General features: G+C 42.0%; 1 protein-coding gene across 8 annotated transcripts in view; it reads left to right on the forward strand.

Moving 5' to 3' along the window:
- Nucleotides 1–20,655, forward strand: part of LRRC36 (leucine rich repeat containing 36) — a 49,070-nt gene extending 28,415 nt beyond the window's left edge. For 3 of the 8 annotated variants that reach the window (XM_078357421.1, XM_002761170.6, XM_035282124.3), the window contains 8 exons: nucleotides 759–810; nucleotides 2,485–2,925; nucleotides 7,553–7,851; nucleotides 11,523–11,688; nucleotides 13,221–13,366; nucleotides 14,761–14,884; nucleotides 18,061–18,175; nucleotides 20,306–20,655. In XM_078357421.1, the coding sequence (XP_078213547.1) occupies nucleotides 759–810; nucleotides 2,485–2,925; nucleotides 7,553–7,851; nucleotides 11,523–11,688; nucleotides 13,221–13,366; nucleotides 14,761–14,884; nucleotides 18,061–18,175; nucleotides 20,306–20,489 (1,527 nt within the window). In that variant the 3' untranslated portion in view covers nucleotides 20,490–20,655. The other 5 variants (XM_008986052.5, XR_013530085.1, XM_008986053.5 and 2 more) reach the window with 5 other exon arrangements.
- Nucleotides 20,656–22,491: the final 1,836 nt, after the last annotated feature.

A 22,491-nucleotide genomic window follows, 5' to 3' on the forward strand; every position in this document is an offset into this window, starting at 1 on the left:
GCATTTAATCAGTTTCTTTGTTTTTGGAGATTCTACCTGAGTGACTTAGAAATGATCTCAGTTACCATTTTTAAAACCATATTGACTTAAGGAAATGGAGACAAAGAGTATTGCAATCTCCAGTTACATAACACTTCATAGATAAAAAAGCAAACAAAAAACTTCTCTGAAATTACTTCTTAAAGTGAGAAAAAAAGGAAATTAAATAGCTTGCTATATGTTTTTAGTTTAAGTAATAAGGAAGTGGGATTTCTTTCTCTCCATGACTACCAAAAAGATACTTAATACTTCTAAGATAATTTTTTTAAAAGCAAACCCTAGATGGCTTTCCGTTTTGCTTTAATCCTTGCCTAGTTATGCTTCAGATTAATTTTCAGCCTATTAAAACCCCTATAGCTACTGTGGTTCATAGCTTTACCAGCCAGTAAAATAAGTCTGAGAGTCCTTTAAACAGAAAAAGCAGTTGGAAAGTAGCCATTGTTTAACTTCTATGCTGAGCTATCTAAAGCAGAGAAAATACAGTCATTGTTTGCTATGTCCTTTACCTCCTAAGGATATTCAAGCAACTCTGGAATCTCCTTGTATTGTGACTGTTTTAAAATAGACTTAAACTGGACTTTTGCTTAAAGGTCTGTTTCCCTAGCTTGCAAGGATAGTCTTTCCCATTAATAGGAAACTATTCTGAACCCCTGGTCTAATAAGCTCACATTTAAACACACATGGACTTCCTTCTACCTAAACTTTCTAACTTTTTTTAGACACAGGAAGTGGCAAGAAGGGAGATGCCAAGTGACAATCACCAGGAAGATGGTAAATATTTTGCTCACTGAGTATTTTTCCCCCCACACTAATCAGAGAAGTCTGGATATGATGGGATTTGGGAGATGAAGATGTCTCAATATGGGGGCCCTATTTAGCCAATTAATTTCTGCTTTCATGAAAGACTGTCCTGGATGACTAGTAACCTGTGGGACCTTTCTGCTTAAAGAGTGAATATTCTGACCTCCTTTGTTCTTGATTTTTTTTGCATTGGCCAACTATTCTTTTTCTTACTTTTCTTGTCTTCTTTTATATTATTTTTTATTCATCCATTTGTTTCTACTAGTTTATAAGTTATGTCCTTTTTCTATGCTTTCAGCATTATTCCCCAAATGATAATATGTGTCCTTAACTTACATAATTTTTAAATGTTAATACCTTGAGTCTTCTTTTGGATAATTCAAAAACCTTAGAGTACTTTATTCCATTTACTCTTTCCTGACTTATGATTTTTTTTCTTTTCTTTTTTTTTTTTTTACTATAATCATCTTTTGGAAGACTTATATGTTATTATTATTGATTTTTTAAAATTCTCTACATTTTTAAAGACTTAAGACATTATTTTTTATACAGTTAATGTTTATTTAAATCTATCCATTTATTTACCACTGTTTGCTCCCTTCCTTTTTCTTCCCAGACTTCCCGTCTGATATCATTTTCCCTTGCCTTATAGTAGTACATACTTTAGTGTAGGTCTATTAGTGATGAGCTCTTTCAGCTTTTCTTTGTGTGATAATGCCTCTATTTCACCATCATTCTTGAAAGGTATTTTTTTGGGGGGGTATAGATTTTTAGGTTAGTAGTTCATTCTCTCTCTCACTCCCCACTTTTTTTTTTTTTGAGACAGGGTCTCAATCTGTTGTCCAGGCTATACAGTACAGTGGCACAATCATAGCTCATTATAACCTCAAACTTCCGGGTTCAAGCAGTCCTCCCAGCTCAGCCTCCCAAGTAGTTAGGACTACCACCACACCTGGCTAATGGAAAAAAAAATTGGTTTTGGCCAGGCACAGTGGCTCACATCTGTAATCCCAGCACTTTGGGAGGCTGAGGCAGGTGGATCACCTGAGGTCAGGAGTTCAAGACCAGCCTGGCCAACATGGTGAAACCCCATCTCTACAAAAAATACAAAAATTAGGTGGGCATGGTATCACATGCCTATAATCCCAGCACTTTGGGAAGCCGAGGTAGGTGGATCTCCTGAGGTTAGGAGTTGGAAATGAGCCTGGCCAACATGGCAAAACCCATCTCCACTAAAAATACAAAAATTAGCTGGGCATGGTGGCACGTGCCTGTAATCCCAGTTGCTCAGGGGGCTGAGACACGAGAATTGCTTGAACCTGGGAAGCAGACGTTGCAGTGAGCTGAGATTGTGCCACTGCACTCCAGCCTGGGCAACAGAGTGAGACTCTGTCTCAAAAAAAAAAATAAAGAAAAGAAATTTGTCTCCAGAATGTTATAGATTCTTTCCTGTTTACACAAAAGTCCCACGTATTATTGGTGGTGTTCCTTTCCTCACTTTATGTGCCATTGATCAGAATTATAAACCACTTCCTGAGAAATGTTTCTGGCAGACAGAGAGTATATTCAGCGAACAGAGGTACTCCCAGCTGGGCTACAAAGAATTCTTACCATGTTTTGTTTCTTTCCCTTGGTGGAGATTAGAGTTCAGACACTACTTGCCTCTTCAGTCCACAGTCCGATCCCCAGAGAAGATGACTAGAGAAGGGTACCGACTATCTTTTTTGGACAGTAAGTCTTCAGGTTCTTTTCCAGAAAAGGAATTGATACCAAAACCTGATACTTTTCATCTTACTCATGATGCCTCATTGAGTAAACGCCTGGATGTGGGTGATTCTAGCCAGATCCATCCCTGTCAGTTACCTTCAGATGTTGGTCTGGAAAATTATGACAGTCGTTACTCTCAAACTCTGTCCCTGCATGGAAGTCTTGGTAAAAGACCTCAGAGAAGCAAGAACTATCAAGAGTATAGCATAAAGCCTTCAAATGACATAAAGGCCACCACTTCGCACTACTGTGGAGACTTATTGAATTCTCTGTCAAACCCTGACTCCAGCGCTGGGAGGCTTTTGAAGCTTAGTTCAGGTAACAGCTTCTTGTCAGTTTACAGGTCTTCTTCATAGGCATGAAGATAGAAGGTATAACTGAAAATTTTGGAATTAACCCTTCTGGAATTGCATTAGCATTTCTTAAGTTGTATTTCAAGGTCACCAGTGGTTCTCGGAACCCCCAGAAATCTGTAGGGTATGAGTTTAACATGATGTGTATAATAGGGAAAATTTGTAGCAAAGTGAGCATCACAGCTTCTTGCTATTTTAGTTAAGTCGCATCTCAGGACATCTAGTCTTTACTCACAGTCACTTCTATCCTGAGTTACTTTCAGAAAAAGTTAGTTTCAGGCTGGGTGCAGTGGCTCACGCCTGCAATCCCAGCACTTTGGGAGGCCAAGATGGGCAGATCACAAGGTCAGGAGTTTAAGATCAGCCTGGCAAACATGGTGAAACCCCATCTCTACCAAAAAAAAAAAAAATTAGCCAGGCGTGGTGGTATGTGCCTGTAATCCCAGCTACTCCAGAGGCTGAGACAGGAGAATTGCTTAAACCCGGGAGGCAGAGGTTTCAGTGATTGGGCCACTTCACTCCAGCCTGAGTGACAAAGCAAGTCTGTCTTGAAAACAATAACAAAAACAGAAGAAGTTAGTTTCAGAGTTAGTGATAGAGATCACTTTTCTGTTATTTATTTATTCAACCAAACTCATTGAATATCTGCAGTGTCCCAGACGCTGTTGTAGCTCTGCAAATAAAATAGCAAACAAAGTAAAGTTCTATGTATATCTTATCATAATAAAAAGACAGCCCCTACTTTCATGGAGTTTACATTCTCATGGGGTAAGACACATGACAAACATTTTAACATGTAAATATATGTCAGGTTATGGTAAGTGCTAGGGAAAAAATTATATAAGGGCATAGAGAGTGGTAAGGAGGAGGGGATGCTTTAGCTAGAATGCTCAAGAAAGCTTCTCTGATGAGGCACCATAAAAGTAGAGACTTAATGAAGTGGGAGTGTAAGCCATATGGGTCTGGGAGGAGAACTTTCTAGACAGTGGGAATAAATGCAAAGGTCCTGAGGCTGGAACATACTTGTCATATTCAAGGAACCTCAGGGAAGCCAGTGTAGTTGCAGTAAAGTAAGTAGAGTGTGTAGATGAACTAAGAAAGATGCCACACTTTTATTCTGGGTGAGATCAGAAGTAGTTGGAGGGTTTACAGCAAGGGAGTGACGTGATCTCACTTAAGAATTACTACTGTTGGCCAGGTGCAGTGTCTCATGCCTGTAATCCCAGCATTTTGGGAGGCCAAGGCAGGTGGATCATGTGGTCAGGAGCTCGAGACCAGCCTGGCCAACATAGTGAAACCCTGTCTCTACTAAAAATACAAAAATTAGGTGGATCTGGTGGTGCATGCCTGTAATCCCAGCTACTCAGGAGGCTGAGGCAGGAGAATCACTTGAATCCAGGAGGCAGAGGTTGCAGTGAGCCAAGATCACACCACTACACTTCAGCCTGGGTGACAGAGCAAGACACTGTCTTGAAAAAAAAAAAAAAGAATTACTGTGGATGTTGGGTTGAGAATAGACTATGGGGAGCAGGGGCAGAAATTTTCTTTTAAATGCTGTAAGAGATTGGAATTGACATAACAGATGATGATGGCTTGGGTTAGACGGATAGCAGTGGAGGTAGTCAGAAGTAGTCAGATTCTGAATATATTCTGAAGAGGACACCCAATAGTTTGCTGATGGATCCAGAATGAAGTGTGGGAGAAAAAGGGTCAATGATGATTCCATGGTTTTTAGTCTGAATAATGGAAAAATGGAGCTTTCATTTACTAAGATGGAAAAGAATGGGAGGTACAGATTTTGAGATAAATATCAAGAGTTGGGTTTTAGACATGTTAAGTTTCAGGTACCTTATTAAAACTTTCCATAGATGCCAATTTGGTAATTGGACATACTAGTTCAGAGTTTAGGGAAGAAGGTATGGCTGGAAATATAAATTTGGAGATTATAAGTGTATGAGGTGGCAGTAAAACTGTGAGACTGGATGAAATCTCACCAAAGGAGTGAATATAGATAGAAAAGAGATCTGAGGACTGGTCCTGAGCCCTCCAACAATTAGAAGTACATAAAGAGAAACCATCATGGGGAGTGAGAAAATAGCAACCAGTAAGATACAGGGGAAAAAGCCAAGAGGAAGTGATATCCTAGAAGCCAAGTGAAGAATGTGTTTCAAGAAAGAGGGAGTGATCAGTGCTTGGTCAAATGCTGCTTCTGATCAGGAGGGAGGGAGCCTGGGACTGAGAAGTGATTATGGTATTTGCCAATGAAGGAGATGCATGAGAATGAAAGCCTCACTGAGGTGAAGTTAAGAAAAAATTGGTCCAGGTGTGGTGGCTCATGCCTATAATCCCAACACTTTGGGAGGCTGAGGTGGGTGAATCATGAGGTCAGGAGTTCGAGACCAGCCTGGCCAACATAGTGAAACCCCATCTCTACTAAAAATACAAAAATGTGCCAGGCATGGTGGCACAAGCCTGTGGTCCCAGCTACTTGGGAGGCTGAGGCAGGAGAATCGCTTGAACCCAGGAGGCAGAGGTTGCAGTGAGCTAAGATCATGCCACTGTACTCCAGCTTGGGCAACAGAGCTAGACTTCATCTCCAAAAAGAAAATATTGGAAGCAAGACAGTAGAGTTACTGAATACAGACACCCTTAGTCTGTTCTCACACTGCTAATAAAGACATACCCAAGACGGGGTAATTTATAAAGGAAAGAGGTTTAATTGACTCACAGTTCCACATGGCTAGGGAGGCCTCACAACCATGGTGGAAGGCATACGAGGAGCAAAGTTACATCTTACATGACAGCAGGCAAGACAGCTTGTATAGGGGAACTCCCCTTTATAAACCATCAGATCTTGTGAGACTTACTGTCACAAGAACAGCATGGGAAAGACCCACACCCATGATTCAGTTACCTCACACCAGGTCCTTCCCATGTCATGTGGGAATTACAGGAGCTATAATTCAAGATGAGATTTGGATGGGGCCACAGCCAACCCATATCAACCCCTGCAAGGAGTTCTGTAGTAAATGGAAGCAGAGAAATGGAACCGTAGCTGGAGAGGGGATGGGGTCAAGGAGATCCTGGTAGAAATGATCTAGTAGAGGAAAAACTGATGATGCCAGGGAGAAAAGTGACCTTTATAAGAAAATGGAATCCAGTCCACCAGTGGAGAGTCTGGCTTTAGATAAAAGTACAGATAATTCATCTATTGTAAGAAGAAGAAGACAGGCAGAGAATTTATTAATACAAATATAGGTGAGTTGGAAGATTTGATGGTGTAAATCACTTAGATGTTTTCTTTGATTGCCTCTCAGTGAAATAAAGGAGGTTGGGATCTGGGAGTGAGGAGGGAAAAGAAGTGTTGGAAGTTTGAAGAGAGATGTGAAATATTTGTCTCAGAGAATAGAAGAGTAAATTGGCCAGAGTCTATTAGGAAAGACTGGGCACTGTGGCTCATGCCTGTAATCCTAGCACTTTGGGAGACCGAGGCCAGTGGGTCACTTGAGGCCAGGAGTTCAAGACCAGCCTGGCTGACATGGTGAAAACCCATCTCTACTAAAAATACAAAAATTAGCTGGGCGTGGTGGTGCATGCCTATAGACCCAGCTCCTTGGGAGGCTAGGGCAGGAGAATATCTTGAACCCAGGAGGCAAAGGTTGCAGTGAGCTGAGATTGTACCACTACACTCCAGCCTGGGCAACAGAACAAGACTCCCTCTCAAAAAAAAAAATTAGAAGAACTAGGCACCATTAAGGGTGCAGTTACAGGATATGAGGGCGATCTGGCTACGACATCTGTCACCCCATTGATCGCCAGGGTTGATTCAGCTGCTCTGGCTGGCTAGGCGGGTGTCCCCTTCCTCCCTCACCGCTCCATGTGTGTCCCTCCCGAAGCTGCATGCTCAGTTGAAGAGGACGACCATCCCCGATAGAGGAGGACCGGTCTTTGGTCAAGGGTATACAAGTAGCTGCGCTCCCCTGCTAGAACCTCCAAACAAGAGTGCAGTTACAATAGTGGTCATGAATTTAAAGTGAGAAAGGTCAGAACAGACACGTTTTCTTCTCTGGCTATGTTCCCCTGCTCTGATGTAGGCTTGGAACATGTGGACAATTGGATTTAACCAGAGTTGGAGGTTTGGGTTTTGTTGGGGTTTTCTTTGAGATGAAGTCTTGCTCTGTTGCCCAGGCTGGAGTGCAGTGGTGCTGTCTTTGCTCACTGCAACCCCACCTCCCAAGCGATTCTCTGCCTGAGCCTCCGGAGTAGCTGAGATTACATGTGCCTGCCACCACACCCAGCTAATTTTTGTATTTTTAGTAGAGGCAGGGTTTCACCATCTTGGCCAGGCTGGCCTAGTAGAGGTGGGGTTTCACCATCTTGAGGCTGGTCACCTCAACCTCCCAAAGTGCCGGGATTACAGATGTTAGCCACCACGCCCAGCCATCAGAGTTGGAGTTTTGTCAGAGAGTTGATGGTGTATGCTAGGGAGTGGTTATTATGACCCTTGGAGTACAGGCCAGGTATGGGTAGAAAGAAGTGAGACATGAAGGAGTCAAAGGGCGGGTTCATCTCTCAGCCTGTTTCCTCCACAGATCTGTATGCCACAGCCCATTTTAATAGTGACCCTGCTTTATTCGTCAATGGAGAGCAACAATTATCCACCAGTCTTGGCGATTTAACACCAGCACATGGTTCTGTCTCAAACAACGCTGTCCTGGGAAACAGGGCAACTCCTCTGCAGACACTGCTGTTGTCTCCTGGGACTTCAGAAGACAGAGAAATTTTTACCAAGAGGTCATTAAGCCCATCAAAGAGAGGATTCAAATGGAAGGACAATATTCTTGCCAACCTGAATCCAAAGCATGGTTTCCGGGATGCTACAGGCAGCGAGGCAAGTGTTGGCTTGTTTGTGTTTGTACAGGAAACATGTCAGGTTCAAGACCAGAATGAGGGTCTGTTAGGAGTGGAGGTGGTTCTGACCAACAGGGCTAAAAGTTCAAAGAGATTTTCAGAGGCTGGTGGCTAATACTGCCAGGTTAATGCTTTTGAGTCTTCTGCCCTTGGGAAAGTCATTCCTCCACTCCTGCCATTTTCTCATTTCTATCACAGGGAGAACTGTCCCTGATCTACTTCCTGCTGAAGACTGATCTTTGTAGTATCTGTGTTTACAGTCTCATTATATTTACACATTCACTTCTGCTACACATGACTAACTTGAAATAGTTCATATAAAAGCATTGCTTCAGGCTGGGTGCAGTAGTGTGTGCCTGTAATCCCAGCACTTTGGGAGGCCAAGTGGGTAGATCACCTCAGGTTGAGAGTTCAAGACCACCCAGGTCAACATGGCAAAACCCCATCTCTACTAAAAAAATACAAAAATTAGCTGGGTGTGGTGGTGTGCGCCTGTAGTCCCAGCTACTCTGCTCAAGAGGCTGAGGCAGGAAACTCGCTTGAAACTGGGAGGCAGAGATTGTAGTGAGCCAAGATTGTGCCACTGCACTCCAGCCTGGGTGCCAGGGTGACTCAGTTTCATAAAAAATAATAATAATAAAAGCATTGCTTTGCTTTTCTGTCTAGGAATTAAAATGATTTAAAATTTTTTCCCAATGTAACAGCAAGCAGAAGATGAATTAGATTATCCAAGGGATTTTTAGCTGAAAGTAGTTCAGAGAATGAATGAAAAATCAAGAACCTGTCCCACATAAACAATATACATATAATTAATTTTACAAAATCTCATAGTATGATAGTGTCATACAATAAAACTTTATCATTATCAGTTCTTAACAAGTTTTGCTCCAGCCTTTGCATACATCCCTCATGGAGAATGCCTTCTACTCTCCTGTCTGTTTGAATGTTCATTTTTCTCCAGGCTCTACATTCATCATGAGAAAGATCCATCCGTGTGGTTAGAGGAACCCCAGCTCTTAGGGTCCTCTCTTCTCTTGGACCCAAGAACCTTTGCCATAGAAACCATTTGTCAATTAATCATTTACTGCCCTGTAAGGAAGCAGTAGATTTGGTCAAAAACAGCCATTTCTAGTTACTTATTTTTCAGTTGTTGGAAATCTTACATATTGGGGTGGGTTTACAGGGTTTTGGTTTTTTTACTCTTTAAAGACTTTCTATTCAGTTTTCAGAACTTTGGAAGTAGCTATAATTTTTGTGCACCAAAGGGGGCAGTCTTGTAATGTTTTGTTTAATTTTTTGGCCTCTTTATTATCAGTCCCTCACGCCTATTTTACCAGACAAGAACACTAACTGTGTGTTAATGTATTTAGAGTAAAGATCCAGAAACAGCATATTTGGTATGTTATATTAGTATGACATGCTCTAGGAAATATTTTTAACCTCTATTTCATGTTCTATTGTTAAAAATCTGGCTAGATACTATGGCTAACACCTGTAATCCCAATTCTTTGGGAGGCCGAGGTGGAGGATCGCTTGAAGCCAGGAGTTTAAGACCAGCCTGGGCAACATAGGAGACCTCTCTACAAAAAAATAATAATAAACAAATAAGTAAATGTTAAAATTTAAATGTGCTGTTCTAGACCTTAAAAACTCCTATTTCTTTTTTTCTGTTAGACATTATTTTTCTCTTTATGGAAAGCTTTAAGAGAGCTGCTGAGTATAAAAGAAATATACTCCTTAATTTCTGAAAGGTGTAGATCAGAAAATTTGCAAAAAGAACATTTTTTAAGGTTTTTTTTTGAGACGAAGTTTCACTCTTGTTACCCAAGCTGGAGTGCAATGGCACGATCTCAGTTCACCGCAACCTCCGCCTCCTGGGTTCAGGCAATTCTCCTGCCTCAGCCTCCTGAGTAGCTGGGATGACAGGCACGCCCCACCATGCCCAGCTAATTTTTTGTATTTTTAGTAGAGACGGGGTTTCACCATGTTGACCAGGATGGTCTCGATCTCTTGACCTCATGATCCACCCGTCTCGGCCTCCCAAAGTGCTGGGATTACAGGCTTGAGCCACTGCACCTGGCCATCTTTTTTTTTTCTTTAAAGGCAGGCCTGGGCCTGGCACAGTGGTTCATGCCTGTAATCCCAGCACTTTGGAAGGCCAAGGCAGGCAGATCACCTGAGGTCAGAAGTTTGAGACCAGCCTGGCCAAGATGGTAAAACCACATCTCTACTAAAAATACAAAAACTTAGCCAGATGTGGTGGCATGTACCTATAGTCCCAGCTACTCAGGAGGCCAAGGCAGGAGAATCGCTTGAAACCGTGAGGCAGAGGTTGCAGTGAGCCAACATCGGGCCACTGCACTCCAGCCTGAGTGACAGAGTAAGACTCTATCTCAAAAAAAAAAAAAAAAGCACACACACACACAACAAAAAAATAATCAGGCATGGTGGCTCATGCCTGTAATCCCAGCACTTTGGAAGGCCTAGGCAGGCAGATCACTTAAGGCCAGGAGTTTTTGACCAGCCTGGCCAACATAGCAAAACCCTATCTCCACGAAAAAGACAAAAATTAGCTGGGCATGGTGGTGCACACCTGTAATCCCAGCTACTTTGGTGACTGAGTCACGAGAATTGCTTGAACCTGGGAGGCAGAGGTTGCAGTGAACAGAGATCATGCCACTGCAGTCTAGCCTGGACAATAGAGTGAGACTCTATCTCAATAAATAAATATATTAAATATAGAATTTGTCAGGCATGGTGGTGCACACCTGTAGTCCCAGCTATTCAGGAAGCTGAGGTAGGAGGATAGCTTGAGCCGGGAGTTCAAGGCTGCAGTGTGTCAAGATCACACCACTTCACTCTAGCCTGGGTACAGAGCAAGACCCTGTCTTAAATAAAATATTATAGAATATTTATGTTTATTATATACTAATATATTGAATATAAGTGTACTTTGAGTTATAATTTATTACTCCTGCATTTATTTTATAAAATACTGTTTTTTAAATGTTCTGCAATTTAATCTTTCTGTTATATAACATTGAACCATAGACGTAGGTGTCAAATAACAAATTTTTAATTTTCTTCTGAAAATTTCTATTATTATTGTGTGTGTGTGTGTGTGTGTGTGTGTGTGATATAGTCTTGCTCTGTCACCCAGGTTTAAGAGCAGTGGCACAATCTTGGCTCACTGCAACCTCCCCCTCCCGGGTTCAAGCAATTCTCCTGCCTCAGCCTCCTGAGAAGCTGGAATTACAGGCGCCCACTACCATGCCTGGCTAATTTTTGTATTTTTAGTAGAGACATGGATTCACCATGTTGGCCAGGCTGGTGTCAAACTCCTGAGCTCAAGTGATCTGCCCGCGTCGGCCTCCCAAAGTGCTGGGATTACAGGTGTGAGCCACTGTGCCTGGCCTGAAAATTTCTATTAAAAATTGTGATAGAAGATACTGTTACCTTGAAATTATCATTGAATATCTTATGTTTTTGTCTTGGGCATAAATGCCATTCAAATCCAAACTGAAAGATGAAATCATCTTTTTTACTTTTTAAAAAGTCTAAATGTCTAAATTCTTACTTCCCTTATTGTGTAAGAATGACAAATGGTTGGGGTTTTGTTTTTCTTATTGTTGTTTTTTTTTTTCTCTTGAGCCTCTCTCTAGTGACCTGGGTAGTTTGCATGGTTTGCCTGGAAACCACAGTCCCCCAATCTCTGCCAGAACCCCCCATGTGGCCACCGTCCTCAGACAGCTCCTGGAGCTTGTGGATAAGCACTGGAATGGCTCCGGCTCCCTCCTCCTCAACAAGAAATTTATCCGTGAGTGAATGCATTCTCTGTCCCTGGAGAGGAACTGGACTTCACTTCTGCTCTGTGTTCTGCTAAAAGCCACTTAGCCCGCTTCACTTGCAAGGAAAGTTGTTCTCATGATCGCATTCTGAAACATCTCAGAGACACCATAGTTCACAAGTCTGCATTTTTCTCATATTCTTCTTCATTATTTTAAAAAAGCATCACCTTTTCCAGTTGTTTTATAATGACTGTTTTGTTCCTTCTGTGAATTTTTGGTAGTCTTTGGTAATATATAGAGTAAACAGATGTGTAAATTAGTGACTATATTAATTTTTTCTAAGATTTTATGATCCTTGGGAAAATGCCAATAATGAATACAACAGAAATTGGGTTTGATCATCAGAGTTTTGAGATGACTGTTAGAGTGTTATGATTTGAAAAACTCAAATGAGTAAATGACCTGGACTCTCTTTAGGGGTTCTTTTCTAGAAACATGGTGGAAAACAGTTTTGTAAATGTTGGCTTCATGCATTTATTTGTTGTTTTCTTTTTGATCCTTAACATGTTTACTGGCTATTTAATAGAAGAATAAGGAACGTTTGGTGGTGGTAAAAGTTTAAGTAAAAACTAGAAACTTGGCCGGGTGCGGTGGCTCATGCCTGTAATCTCAGCACTTTGGGAGGCTGAGGTGGGTGGATCACAAGGTCAGGAGCTCCAGACCAGCCTGGCCAAGATGGCGAAAACTCGTCTCTACTAAAAATACAAAAATTAGCTGGGCATGGTGGTGTGCACCTGTAATTTCAGCTACTCAGGAGGCTGAGGCCGGAGAATTGCTTGAACCTAGGAGGTGGAGATTGCAGTGAGCTGAGATTACAGCCTGGTGACAGGACGAGACTCCACCTTAGGAAAAAAAAAAAAAAAAGTCTAAAGGGACATACAGAAGAGGAAATCCTAACACAGTTATTTTCCTTCCCATGTTGACCTATTGCTTCCATTTTGTAGGAAATTATCCCCAGGGCCATGAATCAGTGACCAAGAAATCATGCATTCACAAGGGGCTGCTGATATTTCTCCATAGGATATAATTTCTATCTTTCTTTCTTTTTGAGACAGTTTCATTCTTGTTGCCCAGGCTGGAGTGCAGAGGTACGATCTCAGCTCACTGCTACCTCCCCCTCCCAGATTCAAGTAATTCTGCCTCAGCCTCTTGAGTAACTGGGATTACAGGCGCCCACCACCATGCATGGCAAATTTTTTTTTTTTTCTTTTAGTAGAGACGGGTTTCTCCATATTGGTCAGGCTGCTCTCAAACTCCTGACCTCAGGTGATCCCCGCTCACCTTGGCCTTCCAAAGTGCTAGGATTATAGGCATGAGCCACTGTGCCCAGCCTATAATTTCTTGTTCTCTTAAAAACACCTCTCTCAGTCACTTACTAAATTCTGGTAAAAAGGAGATATTAGATTACCCTACTTGATCCAGAGAGCTGGTAGTTACTCACTGGCATGCTGTGCTTTAGCTTTTAAGATTGGCCCATGTGCCCATCCTGAATTTTTGGCAGGTCCTGCCCGAGATTTGCTTCTGTCTTTGGTAGTCCCGGCTCCTTCTCAGCCGAGGTGTCGCTCACATCCTGAAGACACGACGAAAGCCTTCTGCAGGAGGGAGGTTGAACTGAAGGAGGCTGGGCAGCTGGTCCCTAATGACATGGTATGCCCCTCTCATATTCCTTTAGAAAAAAACAGAGCAGCAGGACAAGAACATCTCTGTGCCCTAATGATCAGCATCACCATGAACACCTAACCAAAACATGGAAAAAGTGTGGGCATAGCAGGAATACAAAACTTGCTAGGACAGGGACAACTTGGAGATTCTGCAGGGACTCCCTCATTCTAACCCTAATCCAAAAATTCTAAAGAAAGACTCGAAATGAGAAGAAACAAATGAACAAAAATTCCCAAACACCCTAAAGTTGAAATGTTTAGGATCATATTCTTGAAGGTTCTGGTTTGATCCTAGCAAATGTATCTGGGATTATTTTTCCTCCCTTCTAACGAAGCCGAGAGCCCTGAACCAGGGGCCAGGGTCCATTCTAGAGCATTAGCCTGCTGGCTCTAGGAGAGGAAGAAGGACATGTCCCCATGCTTTGTTCTCTTTTCTTTCCTTTTTTTTTTTTTTTTTTTTTTTTTTTTTGACGCGGTGGTGAGGCAGTCTCACTCTGTCACCCAGGCTCGAGTTCAGTGGTGCCATCTTGGCTCACTGTAACCTCCACCTCCCAGGTTCAAACCATTCTCCCTGCCTCAGCCTCCCGAGTAGCTGGGATTACAAGTGCCTGCCACAACACCTGGCTAACTTTTGTATTTTTAGTGGGGACAGGGTTTCACCATGTTGGGCAGGGTGGTCTCGAACTCCTGCCTTATGTGATCCACCCACCTTGGCCTCCCAAACTGCTGAGATTACAGGCGTGAGCCACTGCACCCGGCTGTTTTTCTTAACATTAAAGGATTTTCAGACACCAAGTTCAGTTCTAGAAACTTTAGACAGTTGACTAAGAATGCTGGCTACTTGTCAAAATGACCATTTGTTCTGCAAGAGTAGTAGATAACTCATAAGAAAGATTGCTAGTCCATGTGATAAATTTGTTTACTGCATTTGAGTTGTATTTACCAGTAAGTTAAAATTTTAGTGAGAAAGAGATGCTGACTTCCATTCAATTTATCACTAAATAGAGGTAAAGAGCTTTCAGTTCTATAAACATGCCTTAGAATGTCAGATTTTTTTTTTTCTGAGATGGAATCTCACTCTGTCACCCAGGCACTATCTTGGCTCACTGAAACCTTCGCCTCTCAGGTTCAAGCTATTCGCCTGTCTCAGCCTCCTAAGTAGCTGGGATTATAAGCACACACTGCCACAGCTGGCTAATTTTTTCATATTTTAGTAGAGACTGGTTTCACCCTGTTGCCCAGGCTGATCTTGAATTCCTGAGCTCAGGTAATCCACCAGCCTTGGCCTCCCAAAGTGCTAGGATGACAGGGGTGAGCCATCACACCCAGCCTAGAATGTCAGGTTCTTAATGTACTTGTATTTTGTTTTCTGATCTAAAGGAAAGTCTGAAGCAAAAACTGGTCAGAGTGCTGGAGGAAAACCTCATTTTGTCAGAAAAAATTCAACAGTTGAAGGAAGGTGCTGCTATCTCAATTGTGAGTGGGCAACAGTCACATACTTATGGTAAGTTGAGGAAATCCATGATAGATGGGACCTCTTAAGACAACTGTTTGTTTATAGATGACCCATTTAGTAACCTTCATCATGCTAGCTCATGTGGCTGCCTTTGGCCTACTTGGTCATCAGTTTTCCTGGCAGTTAACGGAAACAATCATCTTGCCTCAGAGAATTGTAATGCAGGTGGCTTGAGTTACCAGATGAAGCCCTTGTCAGTGGAGAGCATGTACACATGTTGTTACTACTGCCATTAATTTTAAGAATGACACATGTTTTTGTGATTATAGCAGTAAGAACATGTTCTTTGTAGAAAGTTTGGAAAATATAACCCCATGATCCAGCAATAACTTGCATTAGTATTTTCGGTGTATTTTCTTCTACCTTACCTCTCTGTATATTTTTAACTCCAAATTTAAAATTGTGGCCGGGCAGGTGCAGTGACTCACGCCTGCAATCCCAGCACTTTGGGAGGACAAGGCAGGAGGATTGCTTGAGTTCAGGAGCTCAAGACCAGTCTGGGAAACATAGTGAGATTCCTATCCCTATAAAAAATAAGAAATTAGCCAGGCACTGGTGTGCACCTATAGAGCCAAAGAGGCTGAGGCAGAAGGATCATTTGAGCCCAGCAGTTCAAGATTAGAGTAAGTCTTGATCACACCACTGCAGTCTGGCCTGGGCGAAAGAGAGACCCTGTCTCAAGAAAATAAAAATAAAAATAGGCCGGGTGCGGTGGCTCACGCCTGTAATCTCAGCACTTTGGGAGGCCAAGGCAGGCAGATCACTTGAACTCAGGCCAAGACCAGCCTGACCAACATGGTGAAACCCTGTCTCTACTAAAAATAGAAAACTTAGCCGGGCATAGTGACAGGTGCCTGTAATCCTAGCTACTCATGACGCTGAGGTAGGAGAATTGCTTGAACCCGGGAGGCAGAGGTTGCAGTGAGCCGAGCACTCCAGTCTGGACAACAGAACAAGACTCCCTCTTAAAAAATAATAATAAATAATAAAACTGTGTCCTGGTTTTAAAAAACCATTTACATACAATTAGATGCACACATTTTAAGTTTGATCTCAATTAAAATACAGAACATTGCTAGAAAATTTCTTCATACCTTTGTGCAGTTTCACCTGCTGTTGACCCAAGTAATCACAGACCTGATTTCTATGTCCTAATGTTATTGTATTTCATAGTATAGGCATTTCTACAATATCACAACAATATACTGTATCTACTTAGTCTCTATAGAGTTGTTTTTAATGTTTGCTGTTATAAAGCTACCATTAATTATAATGGTTATATTTAGAATATAAATGAGTTTAAATAATTTCTATTCCTTCACTAGCTCTTGTAGAGAATGAAAGAACAAATTAAAATAACAAAATAATTTCTAAACATTCAAAAGAAAGACCTGAAGTGAAGGAAAAGACCCTAGAATCAAAATGCTTTTCTGAGATTAACGTTCTTCCCTTTTGATGGAGCTGAGAGTCCTAATATCTAATATTTATACTATTATAAATAATGCTGCTATTAATGTCTATATACAGAAATCTTTGGTACATTTCAGGCTATTTTCCTAGGAGACAGTCCTAGAAGTAGAATTAGTGGGTGAAAGAATGGGGTATTTTTGAGGCTTTTGTTACATAACTCCCAAGAAAGGTGTTTCAATTTACACTCATCTCAGCAGTGTACTTGAATGCCCCTTCACTCCACCCTGCCAACAACACTGGGCATTTTTTCAAAATTTGCCATTGTGATAAGTGAAAAATAATATCCTATTTAAGTCTTGATTGTACTACTTTATTATCAGTATAGTTTAGGCCCATATTTTAGATAAAGTTTGCCCTTGACAGACTAGCTCAGCACCCCTATGCAAATTATGGGTATATGGATTTATATGAAGAACTTGATTTTGAAGTTCTGATATGGAAGCACTGAATTTCCATTGTTAAATCTCAGCACTAAATAAATAAATAAATATCAGCAGTATCTGATACTCACAAGCTCAAATAATCAAGATATCAGTCTCCACTTACCTACTTTGAAATTAAAAGTAGGTATTTATCCACTAAATTTTTACTTTCATTCAGCCAGGAGGCCTAGTGTAGTATTTTGGCTTACTGGTGATAAACAAGCTTTTGCAGCCTTGTTTTCCACCTTCTGGAACCCTCCTACTCAAGATGTGATCCACATTAGTATCACCTGGGAGCTTGCTGAACAAGTGGGGCCTCACCTCACACCTACTGAATTAAAACCTATTTTTGGCAAGATCCCCAGGTGACTTGTAAGCAAAATAAAAGTTTAAGGCCAGGCGCGGTGGTTCATGTCTGTAATCTCAGCACTTTAGGAGGCCAAGGTGGGCGGATCCCCTGAGGTCTTGAGACCAGCCTGGCCAACATGATGAAACCCTGTCTCTACTAAAAATACAAAATTAGGTGGGCGTGGTGGCACAGGCCTATAATCCCGGCTTCTTGGGAGGCTGAGGCAGGAGAATCACTTGAACTTGGGAGGCAGAGGTTACAGTGAGCCAAGATCACACTATTGCACTCCAGCCTGGGCAACAAGAGAAAAACTCCATCTCAGAAGAAAAAAAAAGTTTAAGAAGCACTGTTATAGAAGACTGACATCATTACAACCAGAGTCCCTGTTCTCTTACCTACCTTATTATTGCAGGTAATGGTAGCATATTGGGGAAGTTAGGTATGAGTGTCTTAGAGACAATTTAAGTTTCTACAGGTATTAATTGAGTTATTACTATGTGTCCGACACTATTCTAGATGTTTTCATATACTACATAGGAAGTGAAGGATGTACAAAACAAACCAAAATGGAGAATACTGAGTGAGACCTAATATCTATTGACTGCCTGTGCTAAGTGAGGGTAGATGTGTCATTTAATCCCCATAACGGTGCTAAGCAGCAAGATTATTAGCTCTAATGAAAGTCAGAAAAATGAACTAACACGTGCAATATTAAGTGGCTGAATTTTAATTCAGATCTGTTGTCAAACCCCGTATTCTTGCTACGGGATCTCCTGTCTCCAAGTAAGAGAACGGTGAATGGAGTGTGAAATTTGGTGCCATGGGGCCCCCAATTCTCAAGATGTCCATCTGAATACTTATATTCTGCTCAAAGACTAGCAGCTTGGAATCCTGTTCACCCCTGGCTACTATGCCCTTTGTAGATGATCTTCTGCACAAAAACCAACAGCTGACCATGCAGGTGGCTTGCCTGAACCAGGAGCTTGCCCAGCTGAAAAAGCTGGAGGAGACAGTTGCTGTTCTCCATGAAAGTCAGAGGTAGGAGAGGGTCTATCTTGCTTGCTTTTAGAAGCAGATATTCACTCCTTTTGTCTCCTTTGTTTTACCTGAAAAGTTAATATCTATGCACTTTACAAATTAACTCCATTCTGTGTATAAACTGGCCTGTTAGCTCAGGGATTATAAAAATTACTGCTTCCCAGGACACACCAGGGACTAATTGTCTTTGCTAGTGTTGGTGGGTTGCAACACCTCGATAATTAGCTTCTCACTGGATCTGATGGGACCTTTGTTTGGGTCAGCTAACTTTTTTGGGAGGTCAGTATATACCCCTAAAATCAGCCATCTGGCTCCTCTGGAAAATGCCGGCTATCGGTCACATAAGACTTGAAGAGCACTCAGCATGGAGTGATAGGGAAAGAACCCGAAGTATGCGTTTCCTTCAGAGGAGCTCAACAGCATCAGCCCTTAAAGAACAGCACCCCTAGGATACAAGCCAGGCAAAAAAATCAGAAGACACCTCAAGACTGTGGCTACATTTAGAGAAGCCCTTGAGATTTTTGGCTTGCCAATAATTTATGAGAACTTTCACTGCACTCCATCCCCAAACCTTCAACCTACAACTTCACTTCCTCATTTTCATTTGGTTAGCTTTATATTCAGAGAATTAGACCCAGAACCATTCTGGATTGTTCTGAAAAGCTTTTCATTATAATTATTTCAAACATTACAAAAGTAAACAGAATAGCAATATTATGTGCTCCAATATTATGAGCACCATATTAGGTGCTCAAACTTCGATATGCCTCCGAATTAACTTGAAGTACCTGTTGAAATGCAGATTGCTGGGCCTCACCCCACAGTTTCTGAGTCAGCAGGTCTGGTTTGGGAACTGAACATTTGCATTTCTAATTAGCTTCTGGGTGATGCTGTTGCTGCTGGTCTGGAGACCAGACTCTGAAAACATTAGGGTATATTGCTTTAGTGAGGTACAGTCAAAATACCCTCTTTTAAATTAAACTAATAATCCTTATGTGTGTTAAACCATACAGGTTCCTTTGTTTTATTTTGCTTCTGATTCTTATGGAATTTAAAAAATAATTTTGATTTAATCTTGTTTTCATAATTATGTAAAACATTTACACAGTCCCAATGTCAACTCCATCAGATAAATACTCTATCTTCCTTACTTGTCTTTGCTATCCTTTCCTTCCCTCCCACTATCCTTCTATTGTAGGAGTGTATATATGTATTTCCCCACTATTACATAAGAAGACATAGTGTTGCTTTAACATTTTATGAAAATCCATTCATAGTGGTGTGTAGAATTAGTTCTCATTCCTTTTTCTAGTTGCATACTGCTCAGTTGTGTGGATGATATACCATTCATTTAATTAGTCCTCTATAAATGGACATTTAGGTTAACATGTTTTGCTGTTATAAATGGTACTATAGTGTGTGGATGGCTTTTAACATTAGATGATAATACAGATCTCGTGTGGTGGCTCACGCCTGTAATCTCACACTTCGGGAGGCCAAAACGGGTGGATCACTTGAGGTCTGGAGTTTGAGACCAACCTGACCAACATGGTGTAACCCTGTCTCTACTAAAAATACAAAATTAGCTGGGCATGGTGGTACATGCCTGTAATCCCAGCTACTTGGGAGGCAGAGGTTGCAGTGAGCCGAGATCTGCATTGTACTCCAGCCTGGGCAACAAAAGCGAAACTCATCTCAAAAAAAAAAAATTAGATGGTAATGCAGAGTTCAATACACTCATCATGACTAGCACCATTAGTGAATCACAGTGGCAGGATAGATTAGAAATAGGTGTTACGATTTGGGGTAGAAATTAGAGGCCGGATCGAGTGCCAGTGACCCAGGGCTTCTACTTACCTCATCATCAAAGTGCTTTGGAGAGAACAGAACAACCACTAGCTATATATAACATGGGAAATGTATTATTGCTTCAGTAAGTCTGGAACATAATCAAACAGAATTGTAATGAAGACACTGTAGGTCTGCTTTTAAAATAATCATAAATTGGACAGTTCTTTCTATTTAAAGATATGACTTCATTTCACATTTGTCTTTGGGAAACATTTTGGTCTGCATGGTATCTCTCTTGCTTTTATGATTTCATGACTGCCTTTTTCCCTTGGACCTCAGATCCCTGGTGGTAACTAATGAGTATCTGCTGCAGCAGCTGAATAAGGAGCCAAAAGGTTATTCCGGGAAAGCACTCCTGCCTCCTGAAAAGGGTCATCATCTGGGGAGATCATCACCCTTTGGGAAAAGCACGTTGTCTTCCTCCTCACCAGTGGCACATGACACCAGTCAGTATCTAATATAGAGCATCTCGGATGCTACCCCAGAGCCTGGCTTATGGAGCTAGCATGGAACCACACCACAGCTTCCCTGGTCCACACAGAGGCTCTCACCGCCATTACCACCAGTATGGTATATGTACTCACAAAGATTAAGAAAGAAATGTATTCTAATTAGATTGTATCAGTCCCACTTTTTATTTATCTCCTCCTATTGAGTCATTCTTCCCTTCTGCCCAGAGAAATAGTTGGCACTTGGTCCCAGCTATTGTATAGACCTTGCATAGAAACATTTGGCTGAAAATGTTGAAAGGGAAAAAAACACTAGACATTTTTCCCCTGTGTCATTTGCAACTGTGTGGTAGAAAGTTAAAAAAGAACATCCGCCAGATTAATCAAACAGGGTTTGATTACCTCCTGCCATGGTGAAAAGCTGACAACATCTGGTGTCTGCCCTGGAGCAGCCAACTATTTAGTTAAGGAAAAAAGCAAAAACTTATGTGATGGGGCCCAAAGCTTGGGATTGGTACCAAATAGGTCTAAACAAAAGCCCAGAGATGTCCTGAAGAGGGAGAAAGTGTGAATAATGCCCACTGTAGGATTGGAGAGGACGTCAATAAGGCTAGTCTGAATGGAAGCTGAAGAATGAGTAAGAATGGTAGCAGGTAGAGGGGATGCAGAGCCTCCTAGGCCAAGAGTACATAGAATAGTCTGGAACCTCCCCCCAGGGGGATAGTGGGGCAGGGACAGAAATGTGGGACATGGAAGAGGTGTAATGTCATGAGAATGTCCCCAGAGCAAGTGATCTTTCATGAAGAGGGGGAGACATGAAGAGGTTACCAGGCAAAGCATGTGGCTTGAGGGTGAGAGCAATGGGGAGAAGCTGCAGAGAGCAGCAGCATGTGGGAAGGCCGGGAAATGGGAAGGGGCGTGGTTTCTTCAGGGAGTTGAGGTGCTGAGAGGAGGTAAGCAGGAGCAAGGTTGCACCGCTCCTTGAAGATTTTAGATTGGGAAGGCAGAGGAGTGACGGACTGGGTTTGAGAAGCTTTCTCAGGACCAGGCACAGGGGCTCCTGCCTGTAATCCCAGTACTGAGGGAGATGGAGGTGGGAGGACAGCTTGAGACCAGGAGTTTGAGACCAGCCTAGGTAACATAGGTAGACCCCCATCTCTTTTTTTTTTTTTACCTACCTTTTTTTTTTTTTTTGATCATTTTGCAAAGCAACTTAGACCCCATCTCTACAAAAAAAAAAAAACATTTTAAAGTTAGCCAGGTGTGATGGTGCATGCCTGTGGGCCCAACTGCTAGGGAGGTTAAGGCACAAGGATTGCTTGAGTCCAAAAGTTCAAGGCTGCAGTAAGCTATGATTGCACCACTACACTCCAGCCTGGCAACAGAGCAAAACCCTGTCTCCAAAAAAAAAAAAAGAAGCTTTCTTTATGAGAATGGATTGACCATGGTGTGAAGTAGGGGAGGACCAAAAGGGAGCCAGACAGCCCAGAGAGGAGGCAGAGGCAGGCCACACTAGATATGCCACTTCTGAATACTGAGCTTCCAGCATCCAGTTTACATGTGGGTGCTCTGTACTTTTAATCCTGATTGGGGATTTAAAAAATCAGTAGGGAAAAATGTTGCAAGTAGTTCTAAATATGTTTCTGCTTCAGTGGCCTCCCAGAGCACTAATGTCACCAGAGAGTGTGTAGAGGGTGAAGGATTTTCAACTAATGCCATGTGGTACTTCTCTTCACCTTCAGGGCCACCTCAGAGACAGACAGGTGGAAGGATTAGATAACTTATTTGCACCCCTGATTCCGTGCTGTGCAGGGAAGGAGTGCCATTACCATTCTAATGAGACATGACTGTCACAAGTTTCTAACTTATTATAAATCCACAGACTTCTAGATTTTAAGTGGCTTCCCAAAAGCGGCTTGTACAGAGGAGCCAGAGGTTTCTTTGAGCTCTGAGGGAGGTAGAGCAAGCTTGCGTTCTGTGGAAACGTCAGTAAGAGCAGCCTCCCTGCACCCCCGC

The sequence above is a fragment of the Callithrix jacchus genome, chromosome 20, assembly GCF_049354715.1.
Source record: "Callithrix jacchus isolate 240 chromosome 20, calJac240_pri, whole genome shotgun sequence".
Taxonomy (NCBI): domain Eukaryota; kingdom Metazoa; phylum Chordata; class Mammalia; order Primates; family Cebidae; genus Callithrix; species Callithrix jacchus.